The sequence below is a fragment of the Chamaea fasciata genome, unplaced genomic scaffold (genome assembly GCF_029207755.1).
Source record: "Chamaea fasciata isolate MVZ Bird 193981 ecotype frontalis unplaced genomic scaffold, bChaFas1.0.hap1 SCAF_5, whole genome shotgun sequence".
NCBI lineage: Eukaryota > Metazoa > Chordata > Aves > Passeriformes > Sylviidae > Chamaea > Chamaea fasciata.
This window is the reverse complement of record NW_027094090.1, coordinates 19,477,930-19,497,201: the sequence shown is the minus strand read 5'-3', so window position 1 is coordinate 19,497,201 and position 19,272 is coordinate 19,477,930. Positions and strand designations below refer to the sequence as shown.

The 19,272-nt window shown below is 36.7% G+C and overlaps 1 protein-coding gene across 4 annotated transcripts; it reads left to right on the top strand.

Moving 5' to 3' along the window:
- The first annotated feature begins 184 nt into the window (after nucleotides 1-184).
- MLC1 (modulator of VRAC current 1) lies at nucleotides 185-17,768 on the top strand. 4 transcript variants are annotated; one of them, XM_066184547.1, is made up of 13 exons: nucleotides 185-272; nucleotides 3,173-3,285; nucleotides 4,290-4,473; nucleotides 6,567-6,656; nucleotides 8,632-8,685; nucleotides 8,833-8,934; nucleotides 10,589-10,690; nucleotides 11,588-11,659; nucleotides 12,134-12,250; nucleotides 12,963-13,019; nucleotides 14,156-14,278; nucleotides 15,725-15,892; nucleotides 17,069-17,768. In XM_066184547.1, exons 3-13 carry the CDS (start codon nucleotides 4,294-4,296, stop codon nucleotides 17,141-17,143), a joined length of 1,140 nt encoding a protein of 379 aa, XP_066040644.1. In that variant the 5' UTR covers nucleotides 185-272; nucleotides 3,173-3,285; nucleotides 4,290-4,293; the 3' UTR covers nucleotides 17,144-17,768. The 4 variants fall into 4 exon arrangements, with proteins under 4 accessions (XP_066040644.1, XP_066040643.1, XP_066040642.1 ...); XM_066184545.1 differs by lacking the exons at nucleotides 185-272; nucleotides 3,173-3,285 and adding exons at nucleotides 3,556-3,616; nucleotides 3,699-3,760; XM_066184546.1 differs by lacking the exons at nucleotides 185-272; nucleotides 3,173-3,285 and adding an exon at nucleotides 3,527-3,616 and having other exon boundaries at nucleotides 17,069-17,767.
- The last annotated feature ends 1,504 nt before the right edge of the window (nucleotides 17,769-19,272 follow it).

Sequence of the window (19,272 nt, the reverse complement as noted above, 5' to 3'; positions counted from 1 at the left end):
CGAGCCCTCGGTGCCGGCCCCGGGAGGAGCCCTCGTCGCGGCCCCGAGCCCTCGGTGCCGGCCCCGGGGGGAGCCCTCGTCGTGGCCCCGAGCCCTCGGTGCAGGCCCCGGTCCCTGGTGCAGCCCCCAGCGCAGCCCTCGGTCCCCAGCCCTCGGTGCAGCCCCCGGCCCCCAGCGCAGCCCTCGGCGAGGGGCCTTCCTCTGCAGGGGCTTGAGGGCGCGGTAAAGGTGGTGTTGCACGAGGCTGCTGCGGAAACGCTTAAAGGAAATGGGTGCGTGCAGCCTGTTGCTTGCTGATGGTGCTGTCCGAAGTCGTGGTCGTAGTGTATGACAGCGTTTCTGTGATAAGACACCCGGACCAGGGAGAGGCTGTCACCTCCCCTGGGCAGAGCGCTCTCTGTGCCCTGGGAATGAACCAGGCGCGGAGTCGCTCCAGTGTGGTGTAACGGAGTGGGCTGGAAGAAGATGCACGTGCAAATGGCATATTGATGGAGTACGATGCTCTCAGTAGCAGCCAGTTTCAAAGTGATAGGGTAAACTCTAGAACATGATGAACTTGCCTAAGGGGAAGAAATGTGGTTTTGACTTAATATCATTAATGAAGGAGCTGCTGTAGTGCCTGAGGAAATACAATTTTACTGACTTGCTTACTATCTCTGTAGTTCATATTTTTCCTGCACACAGTGCAGTTCGGGTATCTTGTATAAGGCCTCTCTGCATTTTGTTTAACAAATACTGTTTCACAAAGCAAAGTGTTTTGAGCTGATGAGCTCAGCATCCCAGTAGTTTCAATAGGAACTGCCATATAAAGCTGTTAAAGGAGGTGCTTTCAGGAGGTTGCAGAGAGCAGTGTGTACTTTTTTGTAGAAATCACAAAATACACTACCTAGGTTGTGTGACTAAAGCAGCAGTTGTCTTTGGCAGCTTTTTAGTTTCTAGGTGTATGGTTCAGTCAGCATTATTTAGGCAAAGAAGGGCTAGGAATGCATTTCAGTTGGTTTAACCAAGTTCTGGCTTTAATAGAGTTCCTAGAGCAGAATAAATTCTGGTTGCCAGTAACTGTGTGCAGATTCCAGTGTCTCATTCTGAAGTAACAGATGATGCCATTGGAAGGAGAAACACATGATTGTCTGTAGTCAGTGCTGTTTTTAGACAAGTGCTGAGAGAGTGTTAGCCGCTTTCGAATACATTGATTTAAAGAATTTTATGTACTGTTTTCTTTCACTGAGTTTCCAGTGGGAGTGCCCGGCAGGGGAGTATTAGTTGGCAGAAATGTGGTGGGTGAAGAGATTGTGTTTCTAGAGAAGATGACAGTTTACATGAATCCAAAGGAGTTTGTATTATACTGGGGGGGAGCAAATGTTACTCTAGGGGAGCGAAACATCAATTTGAAGCTATTTGATCTGCATTTGGATCTTGATTCAGTAGATGCCCCAAGACATGAGCTAGGAAACATGGACTGAGGAATCAGCTTCAGAGAAACAAAATACATCAAAGAGGTGAAAATATTTAACAAGGAATACAGGTAATGAGCTAAAGTAGTGTAATTAAATATTGTGTGAAAAAACACAAGTGTAGTGCAGCTATTAAGTCATCAGAAAATGGAAGAGTTGGTCAGGTTGCTAAATGTAAACTTCACTTCAGAAGCTTCTCATGTGCTGGAATTGTTATACTTGCGGCAGTCTTTGTGTAAAATTCCTATGCATTCTTTAGAATTAGGAGGAATCTCTTTGTACAGCTCATTTGTACCTTATCTAACATTAGAAGGTCTTAGTCATCAATTTCGGTTGTGGTTACCAGGTCTTGCACAAAAAAAGAGGCTTTTTCTGGAATTAGGAACTTGAGATGAAGGGAACCTAAAATAAGGGCCCCAGGAAATTTTTAGAGTAGCAACTGAACTTTGAAGTTTAAGTGTTTTTTGTTGACACTGATGCCAAGTGCAGAGGATAAAGTGATTATGCAATGAACCTGTGTGCAAAAGGGAAATGGGAAATACTGAGAAGTGCACAGGAAAGGGGGTAGGGAGGAATTTCACTATAATCTGAGAAAACACTGTAATGCCATGCTTGAGAGAGGGAACTTTCAGGTACAATACTGGCTGAAGCACTTGGAATTGTGAACAAATTGTTCTAGGGTTTGAACCCTGCTCTGGTCAGTGGTGCAGGATTTTATATTTTTTTTTATTCAAAGAGATTACATCAAGTAAATACCTGAATATCTCAATTTTGTGTAAAAAAACCACCAATTTTGTGTAAAAAACCCCCAAACCAACCAACCAAAAAAACCCCCACAAACCTTCTCCCTAAAGTGATTGAAAGGGTTAAAATATGATTGTGTTTTTGTCTATGGTAATTTGTGTCAATCAGTACCTAATATTCACTGAAAAAAGCTGTCAGGTAAGCAATACCCATTTTCCATTAAACCATGGTCTTTGGAAAGCTACAAATAATGGAAATGGTTGTGCAGTGTTTCTTCCACGAGCAGAGGAACAGTAGGGCTTAATTACTTCAGACAGTTCTGCTTGACTATGCAATCCTTTTTTCCCCTCTTTTCTAGCACAGTTTACAGATGTGTCTTGCTGTGTATGGTCTATTAATTCCCCTGTTTAAATCTATTAAAACAACTAACATTTTAATATTCTTTCAGTATTGGCTGATATTATGAAAAAAGGAAAATCTACAGTCTGTACAAACTGAGAAGTTGTGCTGTTCAAAAGTTTTTCTAGCATACTTTGAAGGTGATGCCCTTCAGAATACTGAAGATTTAATTGTGTCTTGGTTAGAAGAGTGTTTAAAGTTTAGACAAAAGACCCTGTCATTGCTGTAGCTGTCAAGGTGCCAACATCTTCAAGATAAAAACGTCCTTTTTTTCCCCCTTTTCATTGCTTAATAAGCAGGAGGACTGGATCCAATGTACGCTGGCCATTGCATGTCACTGCTGCCTGCTTGATTTAAAATATGTTGTTTAGTCATCTGGGTGTTCTGTAAGTACAAATGACGGCATGGTGGAAATGTGCAGGGTTGTCTGAACACTCCAGAAGACTGGGAAAAAAGGCAAAGAAGTGTTCTATAGTGGCAGTAATTATCTTGATAGATTTCTAACCTCTAACTTTTGAGCTTCCCATCTTGTTGAGATACTGTAATGCTTGAGCTTTTATCTGTTTTTTTTCTAGGAGAAAGTACATTTTGCTCTTTTGGGACAAGAACTCGTTTGTTAAATATTGCGATCACTGGCTGTTATGATAGCTAAAAGTGGTAAACTGTGAGGAAGCTTTTATTTAAGATGGTAAGTAAGGGGTAGTACTCAGGTAAAAAAGAGACATGAAACTTTTAGTTTGTTGGTCTGATTTGGAAGCAGCCCTATGAGATGTAGTACAGTCATTTTCTAGTGTATTCTGTTAATTAAAATTCAGGAGGCATTTTCCTGTTCCCTGGCTTAGCTGAAGTTCTTGCTGTGCTTTTGTTCCATATCTGAATAGATGTTGTTGAAAGCCAAAGTGTAAGGGAGAACTTTTCAAAGCCAGCATGACTCACTGAACGGTGAGAATATCACAAAGTGTACAGGCAGCTGTGTTCACAGGGCTGTTTTAAACTGACAGTTAACTTTTCAGTGGAAGGTAAGCACGAAGGTTTTTAACTATTGAAAAATCTGCAGTAACTTAATTCTAATATAAGATACTCCTCATGGTATTTTAACAGATTGGCAAGCCGTGAGGTGAACAAAAAAGGATGAAGTGAACAAGAGAAATGGTTGATACTGGGTAAATTAGAAACAGTTTGCTGTAGCTGAGTTATTGTGAGTATGTTTGTTCATGGGACTCATAGGGAAGTCTGTCATTTTAGATACCTGATAAAGAGTGTTGAAATCAAGTGGAATTTATATTGAAACCTGTTTGATTATCTCTACTGTCCTAGAGTTGAAAAAGAAAAAAGCTTTGGTTATAGAGGTATGCACTAACTGAACACCTCTAAAACTGGTTCTTAGATCTTGAAATAAAAATTCAGTAAGGTGTCATAGATACACAAACTTTCAATTTGTTGGTACTTGTACTGTATTATTATGAACTGTGGCTGTAGGATATAATTTAGTTAAGGTGTCCGAGTAAGTTGTTAGAAAGCTTACATGTTTTGAAATGTAAATACATCCAGTAGCTAAATATTGCTTTTATTGATTTTGTCTTGAATACACAAAAAAACTAGTTGAGCACTGATCTGAGTGTGTGAAGGATCTAAATTATATTTTTTTCTCTTTGTAATTTGCATTATTGTTATTTAATTGCCTTTGTGAAGTGTTATGACCAGGGAAGAAGGTTACAGAGAAGAATTTAGCTATGACAGAATGCCAACTTTGGAGCGGGGAAAGCAAGAGAATGGAAATTATATACCAGATATCAAATCCAGTGACCTTCAGCTGTCAAAGAGGCTGCATCCTTGCTTTAGTTACAAAACATGGATATTTTCTTTGCTGATGGGAGTAAGTACTTTAAATGATAGCAAATTTAAAAATACAGGTGAGGCCTTAATGCCCAACAGTCTGTTCTGTTTGACATCATTTGAAGACTAAGAATTTAATCACTGATAGTATTGAAAACAAATCTGTAAAAATAGAAACATGTTTAGCAAATTTGGAATGTTGCAATTCCCTGACTACTGGTATTCTTTGACTGTTTTTTTACTAATCAGAGATGGTATATGAAGGCTTATTTTTATCACTGATATTAATCATATAAGCAGAGAATATGTGTGGTAAAGTAAAGTAGTGATAAATATCAGCCTATATGTATGTATAAGCAGTGCCTTTTGATAGGTTATATAAAGTATGCAGACCATATGCATTCTTTTAAAAATATTTCTCACTATTAAATGTGCTGTGGCTGCCGTGATAGCACTTTGGCATTAAAAATAAATGTGAAACTTGATTGCCACATTCATCTGTCAAGGTTCAATAACCACATAATTATTTGGTATAGTCATTATGTAGTGAGGTATATACTTGTGTTTCTTACTTGAACAACACTGATTTGAATTTTTGTGTCACTGCTGGAATCACAGGATACTCATGTACATCATATGCTTCTCCGTGTTCTGAGCCAAGTTAATTAAACTTCATTGTGGCAATTAGAATTTGATGTTTTCTTTTTCTGTCATCTCATGTGTTTTGAAGCGTAACTTTTATTAAGAACTAAGATTGTCTCATTGTTAATATGGTAATTGCTTGTTTTTGCACAATGAATAAAAGTATTGCCTTATTTTTGGGGAAACAGCTGAGCATTTTTTCATTTCTGACAAACTGCAAGGCTTGGATTTCCTTTTAGAAGTACTGTCACATGAAAAGAGAGCATAAGAAGTGCTGGCTTTCTTTGCATTAAATTTTTCTCAAACTTAATTGTCCAAGGGGACAACTGTCTGTAATTTACTGAGTTGTAAATTTTTGGAGTCTTTAATGTCTTTAATGATCATTTACTGAAGTCATATTATCAAGAAGAATGGATTTAATGGAAAAATTAAAATGCAGTTTTATTAATAAACTCTTAGGTTAAATTCTAATTAGATTTTTCTCCCAACCCTTCTGAAAGACAGTGTCCAGAAAAGAAAGTCTGTATGCTAAACAATGTAAGTCATAGTGACCAGAACAGTCTCCTTCAGGGGGCAGTTGCGAACTGTAGAGTGACATCAAAGTGGCTGATGGGCTGGTTTTGTGCAGAAACAATTTGTTGAGCTTCAAGCACAGTTTGAACTTGTGGTCCCATAGACTGTTCTTCCAGCCTGCCAAAATTCTCTCTGTGTGTGTTTATACATGCACATATGCTATCCTTATTTTCTGTCTTTTTTTGACAAGGACTTTTTTAAGACCCTCGGTAATTTTCTAACATGAAAAAAAAAGCCCCCCCCCCAAAAAAAAACCTTCATTCTGTCTCTTGCCTTCCCCAGCCCCTTCAAAGAAATGCCTACTCAGAGGAGTAACAAGGAAAAACAAAATGTTACTAGAAGACTTATCTTATTGCAGAGTGTGTAACTGTGATAGTTATGAAATAAACTGAAGACTTATTAAGGGAAGTTGAACATTGTTGGATGTGCTGCTGAATGAAAGCAGGAAGAGAATTTTGAGAGATTCAGGAATGTAGTGGAAGAAACTTCACTAATGTATCCCAATAATATTTTTGCTGCTGTGTTCTAGTTGGCAATTGCCCTGCTGCCCATATGAATAATGAATGTTGGTGGAGTCAAGCAGAGAATGCAAAGTAGAGACATAGCTGAGGTTTCTGGGACATTTTTACCACTAAACACTGCAGTTACCTTTTGAGTATTTTACTGAGGTATTTGCCAGGTCAGGACAAAATGCTTGATTTAAACATGTACATTGTTCATTATTCAGTCTTGGTAACTAGCAAAACATCTTCAGAAGTCAGCATATTTTGGTACTCTTCTTCAAATTTATTCACACAAAACATGCATTCTTAAAAGTAGCTTAGTTGGAAAGGGATTGATTACTGATTTATGTCTGACTAGTTGTTTTTTAAAAAACGGTTTTATTAATATAAATTTATTTTATTTGTTGCTTTGCAGACTTGCCTCCTTATTACTTCTGGATTTTCACTATATCTGGGAAATATTTTTCCATCTGAAATGGATTATTTACGTTGTGCAGCAGGTTCAGTAAGCATTCTTAATTATTTGCTGTGGCTGTTTGACAGCAAATGCAATAGTAAATAATTTTTGTGGGTTTATGTCTTTTATTCCGTCTGTGCTTTTCTACTGCTAATTTTGTTCCTGGAAGATTTAATTCTGTTTAACAGTTCATTAGTCATAAAGACAACTGGGTTTGTGTTACCATTTTTGTTAATCAGCTCACCACTGGCATGCACGATTAATCTCATGAGCAGTTTTTCTCTGCTTAATTTTAAGAAAATTTTCATTGCTATGTATTTGGGAAGTTTTCTGGCTATATGCTATCAAAATGTATTTCAGATTGTATCCCAAAGTATTAATTTTTCAGTTGATTTTGCTGTAATATCCCAGTACTCCAAGTACTGAAGCAGACTGAAGTTCTCTTTACTAGTAAAGTATGCATGAAAGATGGCTGACATTTTCTAGAGCCCAGTAGTTTTTTATTGTATTTCTAGGGGTGCATATATATGTTTACTGTATTACATACACTTAATTTGTGCTTTAGATATTCATAAGTCTCATGTACTTGCTTTGTTTATGGCAGTGTCCTGTTCTGTCATTGTTACTTTCTCAACTTGACTTATATCTTTGTTTTTAAGTTAGGTCCAAGACTAATGCTTTACTTGAAACAAACAAGTCCCAGGGACTGCTCTGTGAATGAGTTATCACTTGGGTTCCACTAAAGGTGTTAAAGTTGGAGGAGTTTCTGAAGTCAGTATCCTCACAGACACCTTATTCTCTTCAACATTAGTGTTAGTTGCTGAGATGTCTCTTTCTCTGCCCCTCATCTTGACTCTTTGAACTTCATGTTTGAAAATTTGCAGAGACCTGGTAGGTTATCCTGGCAGATGGTTATCACATGGAAGGTGTGTATGTTTGGTGTCTGTGTGTGAGGAAAGTGTTGGAGTTCCTACTGCAGATGATGGCATTGGTGCAGTCCAAAGAGCCTGGGGAGATGTGGACCCAGCTGGCCACCAAGTGTCTCATTCAGCCTGAAGCTGAATTGCTCTCTAGACTTTGACCATCTGGACTAGCGGTAGGATTTAGTTGCCTAAACATAGTCCTGTAGTGTTCTAGAGACTCCTATATATTCAGGACATAAAAGGATGTTTTAATTATGTTCAGTAAAGGTCATTTAGGTGTTAAGGAAGTGCTGCCAAGAATTTTACATATCGGTATTAATCTCTCAATAGTGTTCCATTGTTAAGCCATCAGTGTTCAGATGTGTGGGAAGAGAATTAAAAATGTGGCATTTATTGCATGATTCATTATTTAACATAAGAATGTTTTTATTATAATTTTTGTAGGCATTTGTGTAAAATAGAGTTGGATCTGTAATGGAGCCATGTCTGTTATGGTATGGTGCAACTGAGGGATAGGGAAATTACTTTGTGGGACTTTTCATTTATGCATGACTTTTTCATTTATTCTTGCCCTCAAGTATGAAAACATAGCTCCCAGTGAACAGAGTGGGCATCCCAGGCACCATTCTCCAAGTGTGTCTTGACTCAGCAGATTTCCACAAGGTTCTTCAGAACTGTTCTGAGATTGGGCGAATTTTAGCTTACTCAACCAGGATGATGTCTGTTTAAAGAATGCTCAGGCCCAGTTTGGGAGTAGCATTGTTTTCTCCTGCTTAAGGATCTCCGTTAATTCTAGAGTTAATTTAAACTAACAAAGGCATGAAACACGTTATAAAAGACTTTCTTTCTTATGACATTATGCTGGGTAGTTAGTCAAAACTGAGGGGTATGGAAGGTATAGCTAAACTTCTTGTAATCCTCAGACACTGATTGTGATTAATGAGCTCAGTCAAATGGCACATTTGCTTTAGAGTTTCTGATCTTCTGTTTGTCTAAGTGTACTGAAATATGAATTCAGACACATAAAATACATCTATATAAGTATATATAAAATGCATTGTGCAGAAGATCCCACTAGTCTTCTCTTTTAATTTTCCCAGTGTATTCCTTCAGCAGTTGTGAGCTTTGCTATAGCAAGGAATAAAATTAATGTGGTAAGTATGAAGCTTTATTCTCAATTTTATTTCTCCCTCTCTTTCTCTCTCTTATTTTTTTATATATATATTTATCTGTATGTATGTGTATTTATATTCTCCCCATGTTTAAATGAGAGAGAAACTCATTCTGAACCTGTTTTTCAGATACCAAATTTTCAGATTCTGTTTGTCTCTACATTTGCTGTTACAACAACCTGTTTAGTTTGGTTTGGATGCAAACTTGTCCTCAATCCATCAGCTATAAATGTAAGTTACTTAAACAATTACTAATTGTGATACATTTATCTTTGTTAAAAACAAGGTGGGGAGGACATTAGGTGGCTGGAGATCACATGTCATTACTTTGCTGCCAATATCCCAGTGTTCCTGCTTGGTCTGTGGGGAGAGATCATACCTCAGTAACTTTACATTTCTCTTTCCCCAATGTTAGTTACTTGCAATAATATTCACAAGAATCCAATTTATTTACTATTACCTTTTCATTTTTGTTGTTTACTTCTTGTACCTAGGACTAAGTGAGATAGTCCATCAGTTTAGTTACAGTATTTCTGGACTCAAACTTGTGCATCTACTTGGCACTGCACTGTGAAGTGTGACATATGACCTTGCCAGCTCACATCAGTGTTAGCACTGTGTCAAAGCATTTCAAAATTATGAGAATTTATAATCTGGGTTAAATTAAATTGTTCTGCAGGCCACACATTTGAAACCTCTTCTTTTGCCTAATAATTCCTGTATCTTCAGTGTAGCATGTTTTCTGGAAGTTTACCACAATGACATTTATTGCTGTTTGTGGAGTTAGTACAATTGTACGGTCTGTTAGGTACAGCAAAGCACATAGTTCCAGTTATCCTTTCCTAAGCAAAAGTGAATTTCAGTGTCCAAAAAAACCTCCTTAATCTGCCACTTACTACTTTTTTCAAGAAACATGTGCTGCAAGATACATGTCAGAAAAAGACCCAGCTTTCATCATCAACAAAGCAGGTCGGACATGAGGAAACAATACAATTCTGTTCTAAGTTGTTGAGTGATGGCTTGCTGTAATGGTGTAGGTTTGGAATGGTGTCAGTTCTTCCTAGACTTTTGGTACTTTGCCCCAATGGCCTGACTGACTACCAGATGTTTTCTTGGGTTGCCAATGGAAAAAACGTGGTGCTTTTGAAGACAAGAAAGGGAGATCCTCTTTGCCTAACTTGTGTGCCTCTAAGAAATGACTCAGTCCATGTAGTGTAGGGATCTACCTACATTTCATGGGAATAATAAGGAACAAAAGAGCAATGTTAAGTATTGCATTCACTTACTTGTCTCTTGAGTATGAGCAATGGCAGCATCCATGCTTTTGCACAGCAGTGTAGTCTGTGAGAGTCATGAACCCATGAAAAGTGTCTGGGAGTGCTTTACCAGCACTAAGCAGGGCACAGAACTGGGATCCTTGGTGCAGTTCTTTGGTTTGTGTTTTCATTCAGCATCCAATATGGTAACACACCATTTGGGATTGCAACCTAGGAGTTGCAGCCTGTGGGCCCTGCTTCCCTTGAGAATCTTCCATTAATTGCTATAGTGTTCTGGTTTCACATGGAAGGGCCTGCAAAAAGCAAATGTACCCAGCAAACACTCCCTTATCATAAGCTTCTCTTCTGGAAGATAGTGATAAAATCTTCAGGCGGAATATATCCATTAATGAAGTAAATGTTTCTTTCTTAGGTTAGGCATCCTGAGTATTGTGTTGTTCTTGAAGTTTGTCAAGAGCCAAGAAAATATTTAACAAATTACATAATCAGTAGATGTGTCTAAATCTGACAGAAACCAGACAACCTGCTTAATCATGCTAGGCTCAGCCCCTTCCTTTATTTTTAATATAGAAGAAATAACTAATTTATGTCTGGGATTTAACTGACAGATAAATTTCAACTTGATTCTACTTATTCTTCTGGAAATCTTCATGGCAACTACTGTGATCATTTCAGCTAGGTCTACTGAGGACTGCTGTACAAGAAAGAAAGTAGGTACCCTTAAGTGTTATGCATGTTAAAAAATATTCCATTTTCCTGTATTGCAAACACTGAAAATTTATTGGCAACACCAGTATATAACTTTGCATGCTAAAACTATATTTGAACTATAAATAAAAGTACCATAGTAAACAGTTATTGCTTCTTTTATCTTTTAAGAGTGCAGTGACCCCTCTGCAAAATTACTTGTTGAAAATTACACAGCACAGAGTTCTTTGAATATCTTATGAATGGTCATGGCAAATGTTTGATTTCTGTTTTGTAAATGAAACTTGATGATGTGTGAAACATTAGAGTACTGTAACTTGTATGTATGCAAGCAATACCTTTTTGAAGCCTGATGCAGAGAAAATATTTGTCTTGTATGCCAGCTTGGTGGTGTCTGGACAGTGAATCTTGGCTTCAGGATTTGGGGCTATTGATAACATTTTCTTTATTCACAAGTGCTTTCCCAAACCCCACCCTCATTTTTCTGCAACAGTACTTTTAGGTAAGAATGAAGCAAACATGCTATGCCATTCAAAATACTGATTGATAAATTGTGTAGTTCCCTGTCCTAATTCGGCTCCTGCTGATCCACATCTGTAAAATCTGAAGGCTCAGGAAGAAAGTATATTCTTTGAAGATGGAAAAGAGTGGCAAGATGACAGTATTTCATTACTGAATGGTGGCTGTGGAACAGCTAATCTGGGACTAATTAATTTGGTTTTAATGTAATTGATATGGTCTGACACTGGAAAACACCGTGATGTGTCACTGTCACCTCTTCTGAGCCAACCAGATGTTGCACACCTCCTTTAGGATCTGTAACAGGTTGTTCAAGATATATGAAGGAAATGCTTTGCTTTGTATATTTTTTATCATGATTTTTTTTTATTCCCCTCTAGAATACTGCATATGACAGTGCCATTGTTTTGAGCAATGTCAGCTTTCCTGCTCGAATTCTGAAGTCATACTCAGTAAGAAAAGCATTGTTTCATTGAATCAATTTCCTACTTCATCTTTTTAAGTGCTAAGGTTCTTTAAAGCCAGGAAGAGATCAGTGTAGTTAAGAACTGAAAGAATAAAGACAAAAATGAGAGATGTATAGTAAAATATTTCCTTTTAGAAGATTGCAAGATAAATCATAACTGCTCTTTATTATGGGAAGGAGACTACTTAATGACTTAAGTGGATGATAAATGCTGTAAACTGAACTATTGTTCAGGGGACCTAATATATGAAAGCATAAATATGTATAATGAAGCTGATCTTGTTTTCACTTAAGCTAGCTAGCATTTTGCCATATTTTAGGTACGGAAAACATAGACTTTATGCCTAGCTAGTAGCATAAATGCATTTTATTCTTTCCAGTGAGGTCCTTTCTATATGCAAGTAGGAAATTTTGCCTTCAAATACATTGTTAATAATTTGTGTGCTTTTATTTGTTTTAGGTAATTGAGGTGATTATTGGAATTTCATCAGTATTTGGTGGAATAATTGCTTTGAATATGGATGTTCTAGTCTCAGGTCCATACCTCTCAGTAACATTCTTTTGGATCTTAGTTGCTGTAAGTAGTGCAAATGGAAGCTATTCTTTTAAAACAATGGCTTTTATTCAAATTTTTTTTTTCCACTTTTCTCCTCCCTATTGAAGTATTTATTTGACTTTAGTACTGCTAGGGAATTGCTGCTTAGCAAATGAATTAGCACTTCAATATACTTAATATATTTATGCAGTATTTTTGATCTGTTCTGGTATGCAGTACTTCAGTAAAGTGTTCTGACACATTCTCAGTCCTCAATTCAGTAAAATGGAAATGAGTATTAGAACAAGGGTATTAGAAGTGAGGTGTTTTGTCAAAAAAGTCATAGGTTTTATTTCAGGCTGCAAAAGAAAAAGATGAGTTTAGCTTTAGCATGGTAGAATCCTTAGAACATCTTATTTAACCTCTCAGTTTTAACTATTTTAAAAGTCTGAGACTGCGCTTGGTAAACCTAGTAACAGCCTGTACCTGGGAGTACTGGATTCATCAAGGATGTTGTGCCACCCTGCTTGCCACAAAGGAACTGATTGAGAAAGAAGACAATGACCATTAGGTTTATATATGTGTCTGTAAAATCCCTTTGCATGAAGTGGAAAATGTTCATAAACAAGCTTTTCTGCATTCAGAAATCACAAAAGAAAAAAGCTGTGAATAGTGGGGATTACTGTAACTCAGTTGTATTTTTTTGTAATTTTCAAGTCAATAAATACTTACGTTGTTGCACTCTTTTGTTTAGTGCTTTCCAAGTGCTATTGCAAGTCATGTAGCTGCTGAATATCCAAGTAAATGTCTGGTAAGTGTCTAAAAATCTTTAATTTTGTCAGTAGGATGGAATAATGCTAAGAAAGTCTGCCTGATAGTGGGCACTAATCAAGTTTGCTCACTTGTTTTTAGCTACTTCTGCAAAATGTGACAGAAATATGTAGCAGGAGTGTTAACTGGTATCCCTTAAAAGAACTCTGGTAGGTCCTTTGGAGGCTTAATTTCATCAGTTCTAGAAAAGAATTTGAAGAGGTTGGTTGGGTGGTTGGGTTTTTTTTTGTTTATTTTTTTTGTTGTTTTGTTTTTTGCATTTTTTGTAGCGAATCCTTGGGAAAAGATATCACTATAGAAAAATGATGTGCCTCATATGGTATGCCAAGAACTGCTCTCAAGCTCCTGAGATGAGGTTCCCTTTTTCTTTCGTTATCAGTTCTGGTTTCTGAAAGAAAAAAATTAGGTGTGGAGGCTGTGTTGGATCTTGAGCCTATTTCAAACAAATTCTTCATCTTTGTGATTAGCAACAAGAACTAATAATATTCAGTAGAGTGCATTTATTCCTTGAATGTCCTAGATGTGTAATTAAGGCGCCTTAAAATATCTGTTCCAAGTAATAGTCATGTGACCATATTTAGGTGAGTAATGAAGCATAATCACAGTTGAAGTCAGAATATAATCCTGTAGGGGTGATCTTGGAATGAAACTTGGCTGCTGTTGTATGGCAATAAATTTTCCTCAGGGCATTCAAATTAATTTGCATAAGATTTTTTTAGGTTGCAAGTCCACAATATCTGTGGTTGATTCTCATTACGTCATATAAATTGAAGAAGAAATGGTGGCTTTTACACTGGCTCTTCTGATTGGGTATTGCTTACTCTGTGTGCATATGGAAGGCACTTGTAAAAGAAAACAAAATTGTCATCATCTGTGTTGAATGAAATATGAATTACAAGCCAACAGTGTTTTGGCTAAGAAACTTAGGTTATTCAAAGCTTACTTCTGTATCTTCATAAAATGTGGATGACTCTCAGTATTTGTCTTTTATGTATAATCCTACAGAGTTTTACATGCTTCTGTTATGCTTGCTTCAAAGAGACATAGCTCACAAACCAGAGTTTATTTTTTTAGATTATTATTTAACATAGTAATTATTCTTATCTTATTTTTTAGGTTGAGGTCCTGATTGCCATTAGCAGTGTTACCTCTCCTCTGTTGTTCACTGCTTCTGCATACTTATCCTTCAGTATCATGCAAGTTGTTGACATCTTTAAAAGTTATCCACCTGCTGTTAAAGTATGTGTTTTTATGCAATTGAAAAATGAACCTTTATATGTTACAGTAGCAAGGCAGTAGTAAATTAGGAATATATGAAGACAAGGTATTGCATTAAAAGGATTGAATGAAATGTTATAGAAAATATTTAAAAACTCTTGTTTAACTTGTGATATAATTGAAAGTATGTTACATCTAGTAGCACCCTGGAATTGTAGTTTTAAAAAGATAGGATTTTATTCTAGAGACACAGTAAAAATAATATACACTATGCTAGACATCTTGAGGCTTTTACAATTTGTAGTATTTAAATTAAAGATTCTGGGTTTCCTTGGAGAATACATTTTTCTGTCTCTTAGGATGTTTACCAATCATTGGGATTGTAAGCTTACACCTGGATTTATTCAAAGTCTGGACTGGGGCAGAGAAGAAGAAGTTTGTGAAATTTAAAGCATTTCAGTATGAAGGGTTACCCGTGCATTGCTGAAGAGCTTTCTAGGGTTCTGCTGGCAAAGTGTTTGCTGATCCCTCACATTGTTCAAAGAACCACTTAGAGGCATTAGACCAATGTCATTAAGAGTCTTTACTCTTAGTATCCACTAGTCATTAAGTAGTCTTGTAACTTTAGAAGAAAAGAGGGAAAATGTTTATTAAATTGATATCTCAGGGACTGGAAAATTAACTTCCGAGTATGTGATCCTGTTCTTATGCTGGAGGGGTATACCGTGTTGTTGAACCTCAGGAATGGCCACAGCTTACATACTCTCTTTTCAGTAGCTTCTCCTGTCACACATGTTGGAGACTGATGACTACACTGCCTAGTCTGTGACAGTTACATGCTGTGACCCTGCAGAGCATTTCTTACATTCTTTGCTTTGTGTCTGGTTACAGCAAGAGTGGGCTGCTCTGCACAGGGCGATGAACCATGGAGCAGGAGGTAACAGCAAGGCAGAAAAAGAATGGTAACTTTTTTGGCAAGCAGGGCAGTCTTACAGCACCCCAAAAAATAGTAAAGGAAGGCAGGGCCAGCCATAACCAGGTTCAATCAATTTTTCAGTGTTTGCCAGGTAAGTTCACAGTACTGAGGCAGATCCAAGGTCATCCAGCAGCTCACATCAGCAGGGCAAGGTCAGAGCCAGCAAGGCACAGGGCCAGGCCCAAGCATAGCTGTGACGTTGCTTAGGTCAGAACTAGCAGTAAGATACTATTTTAGAGGATAGTTTTCTCAATTCAGTTTTGTTTCCAGAGGAAAAGATAATTTGACAAATTACCATTTTCTTAAAAGTTACAGATCTCTTCTACTTTCAGCAAACTCAGGCACTAAAATTTTAGTTGAAACTTTATGCTGAAATAAACTGTAAATTATAATTTGTTTTTAAAAATCTAGATAGGAATCTTAAAAGTATAGAGATGGGAACGTTATAAAATATTTTATTCGAGTAGTTAACAACATATGTCCATTTTCAGCAATCTTATGATGTACTCCTGTTGCTTCTGATGTTGATGCTGCTAATTCAGGCATGCCTTACTATTGGAACTGTAATACAGTGTGTGAATTACAAGACAAAAATGAAACTACAAGATTCAGCATGGACACCATCACAGGTTAAAAAACAGGAATACAGAACAACAGAGGTTTGTATTTATATCCACTAGAAAATTTGAAAATATCTATTTTAAAATACTCTTTTTTGGTAATATTTTATGGTCTTAAGTACTGATCTTAAATCAGACCACAATTAAAAGCTGTTCTATGAAACTTAATTTTGTAATCAGGAGATGATAGTTTCCTGGTTAGATGATAACTGAGCATGACATAGGGCACAGAACTGTACCGCTTAGGCTTTCCTCTGCTCTACTGAGCTTGAGCCTGTATCCTTAAAGATTCTGACAGAGTAACTCATGCTTACTGCACTTGAAAGAGAGAGCTGGATTCAGTCCAGCACTGGATAGAAAGCGGTAGGAGCAGAGACTGAAATCAGTCAAGTCAGTAAACAGTTGTTAATGCAAAGTGGAAGCCTTGGAATTATGTCCCCTCAGACTGCTGAGGGTATTTGATGTAGGCTGCTTATTTTCTAGCTCTGTGTCCTGAGGCTTAGATTCTGTACAAAAGATGAAGCACAGCAGCACTTCCACTGCTGCAAGTCACATTTTAGAGCATGGGTCATGGCATGGGTTAACAGATCACTGCTGGGGAATATTTACAGCAGTATCCCTGGTTTGTGAGTCACTGAGAAATTAGGCATGAGTTAAATGCTAAAAAAGGAGCACTTTCTCCTCAAAAGCAACACTTTTTTTGCTTACCTTTTAGTATTTAAACACATAAATGACGTTATAGGTGAAGTTGCAAGTCCCTTTGGCTTCTCAGAAGTCTGCGTTCTTAGGCAAGGCCTTACTTTGCCTGCTTGTATATAGGTAAATCTTGCTTCAGTTGCACCACAGGGAGCTGCTTCTGGCTTTGGGATTAAAGGTTTAGGTGCAAAGGCTTTCAGTCATAGTTTAGAAGAAAATCTTGAAAATATATCTCAAGTAACAGGTTTAAAATAGGAATTTGGCCAAAGTTTCTTAGGCCCAAATGTTTCAAGGATTATACAATTTGCACTGTTATATTTTTTATCCTAAATATAAACTCTATAATATAAAAAACTATACAATTTACAAATGTATAGAATATTTTAATAGTTCTAGCTGTAACTATTCATATTTGCATTCTCCTGGCCTCTCTCAGATGTTTTTTTTTGTTTCAACTTCAGTTTTTAATCAAACCTTTTTTTTCATGTTTGCATTTGTCTGAAATTTGTTTACTTTTAGGTTTCCAATAATACCTTAAAGGATTTTGACAAAGATAAAGCTTGGAAAGCAGTTGTGGTGCAGATGGCTCAGTAGTTTGGATTCTACAAATGCAGCCAGCACAGCTCAATCCAATAAAATAAATCAACTGTTTGAATTAAGGTTTAAAAACTTTTCCATTTTTAAACACCAATATAGTTGCAGCAGTAGGAGCCATGGAATAACACAGTAAATGATATATCTTTCTAATAATTTTTAAATTGTTGATAATATTTTAACGTGTCTGTCTTTTCTGTTGGTATCTGTAGTCTAGTGTTTAGAAGATACCTTTAGGAACAGGTAATGAGTCACATGGATTTATGCTGATGGCAAAGTAAAATATTGCAATATGTAGTAGCTTCATGTATTTGCAAGAGATTGTTGTAACTGCAGTTATGCAGTCAGTGGGACTGATAAATGCTTTTGTAAAGTTATGAGTACAAGTCATAATTGATGTTTTTTGCTTATACTTCACTTTTGTAGGAGTTGTAAAGTTGTTCTGCATCTTATTGCTTTTATATAAATAAAAGTCTATTATATGGAAACTCGAGAATGTGGATTGGCATTCTAATCCGAGAGGTGACAACAGAATATTCTTTCCCATTAAACTTCAATTTCTGGACTATTAAAAGGGGAGAGGCTTTTTCTGAGTGCTGGGACACATAAGCTTCTAGCCAAAACAAAAACATCCAACAAGCATAAGCAATTGGCCAAATAACAGGAGATACTACTGATATTGAAAGAGGGTTTTTAAAATTTTTTATTTTTAGATACATAACTTTTCATTTATTTTCCCAGCTGTCTTTAAAACCTATGAAATGTAGCTGCCCTGAAACAAGGCACATCCCCCATTACAGATTACCTTTCCTTATACCTGAACTATGTGTGATTGGGTAGGCTTCAAACACTGTTAGAATGTCCATGTTGATTGGAATTCTGGTGTAACCAGGGTTATAGCTGCTGACAAGACGGGAAGGTTATTTTTTTTTCTGTTTTCTTGTTTTATTGTTGGGTTTTGAAAGGTTATAGACTTTGAAGTTCATTCTTTTTTTAATCTGAAATAACTCAGATCATTTGTTCAAAGCTTGCTTCCAAGCTTAACCTTTTGCTTTTGAGAAGGGGAAAGAAAGTGAGAAAGGTGTGGAGTGTGTGGAGCCTTTTGGGTACACTAGCATCTTTCTTCTCATTTTGGGAAAGCTGACAGTTATGGGATTTAAATACATAGAGGGTACTCTTTCAAGTTTAGAGCAATGCTTTTTAAGAGCATGTGTACAGCAACCTCCCTGTCCACCTAAAAATAACAGGGTGTGCTTTTGTCCAGACTACCACATCAGCTACCACAGGCTGCAGCTGCTGTTTCTTATATACTGCAAAATTTCATGCCTGTACTGGTGGTACTTGTGTGACCATTCTCTCAACATAACAGATAATTAATTACATATCTGTTACAATCCTACCAATTTTACAAGTAGGAAAAGTTAGGGTTTGATGGTAAACTATTTTTTTGAAAGTTGCAAAGAAATAGTGACAGTTCTACCTAAAAATAAACATCTTTCTAAATCTCATGCATGAAACTGGGAAAAAAACTGTAGACAGTGTAGAAATTCTTCATGAATCATTTAAAGTAAAAAGATGTTAGTATGTAGAATAGTGTGAATGTAACTTAACTGTTTCCTTAATGGTTTGTTTTACTTTATGTGGTAAAACACTTCGCTTTTGTTTAACTGCATCTGTATCTTTAAGAAATTATCTCTGTTTTCTGCCAAGTGAAGATTGGCTTTGGTTATCCAGGTTAGATATAAGTAGATACTACCTCTTGTAAATTATTTGAGTGGGAAAATAAATTAAGGGAAGTTGCACAGCTGATGGAATTTCCTTTCCACAAAATGCCTATACCAACAAAGCAGACGAAGGCACTTTAACCTCCTTTTGAGTCAAATGGTTTCAGATGCTCTCTTCTAAAGAGTGAGAGCCTTTTAAACAGCTCCTTTTTTTTTTTTTTTTTTTTTTTTTTTTTTTTTTTTTTTTTTTTTTTTTTCCCTGTTTGGAGTGACTATGAAGAGACTAAGGATATATAATAGGAGATAGGAGATATTTGCATTTCTCTTGGGGAATTAAAGTGTTTTAATAAAAAGTGAAGAAAATAGCTTTCATCAAAAAGAAAAGAGAACAACTAAAGAGGCTAA

Excerpts from the sequence above, each read along its gene's own strand:
- MLC1 (XM_066184545.1), top strand. Across the intron at positions 4,474-6,566 it reads TATTTTCTTTGCTGATGGGA|ACTTGCCTCCTTATTACTTC; the intron begins GTAAGTACTTTA and ends GTTGCTTTGCAG. Across the intron at positions 6,657-8,631 it reads TACGTTGTGCAGCAGGTTCA|TGTATTCCTTCAGCAGTTGT; the intron begins GTAAGCATTCTT and ends TAATTTTCCCAG.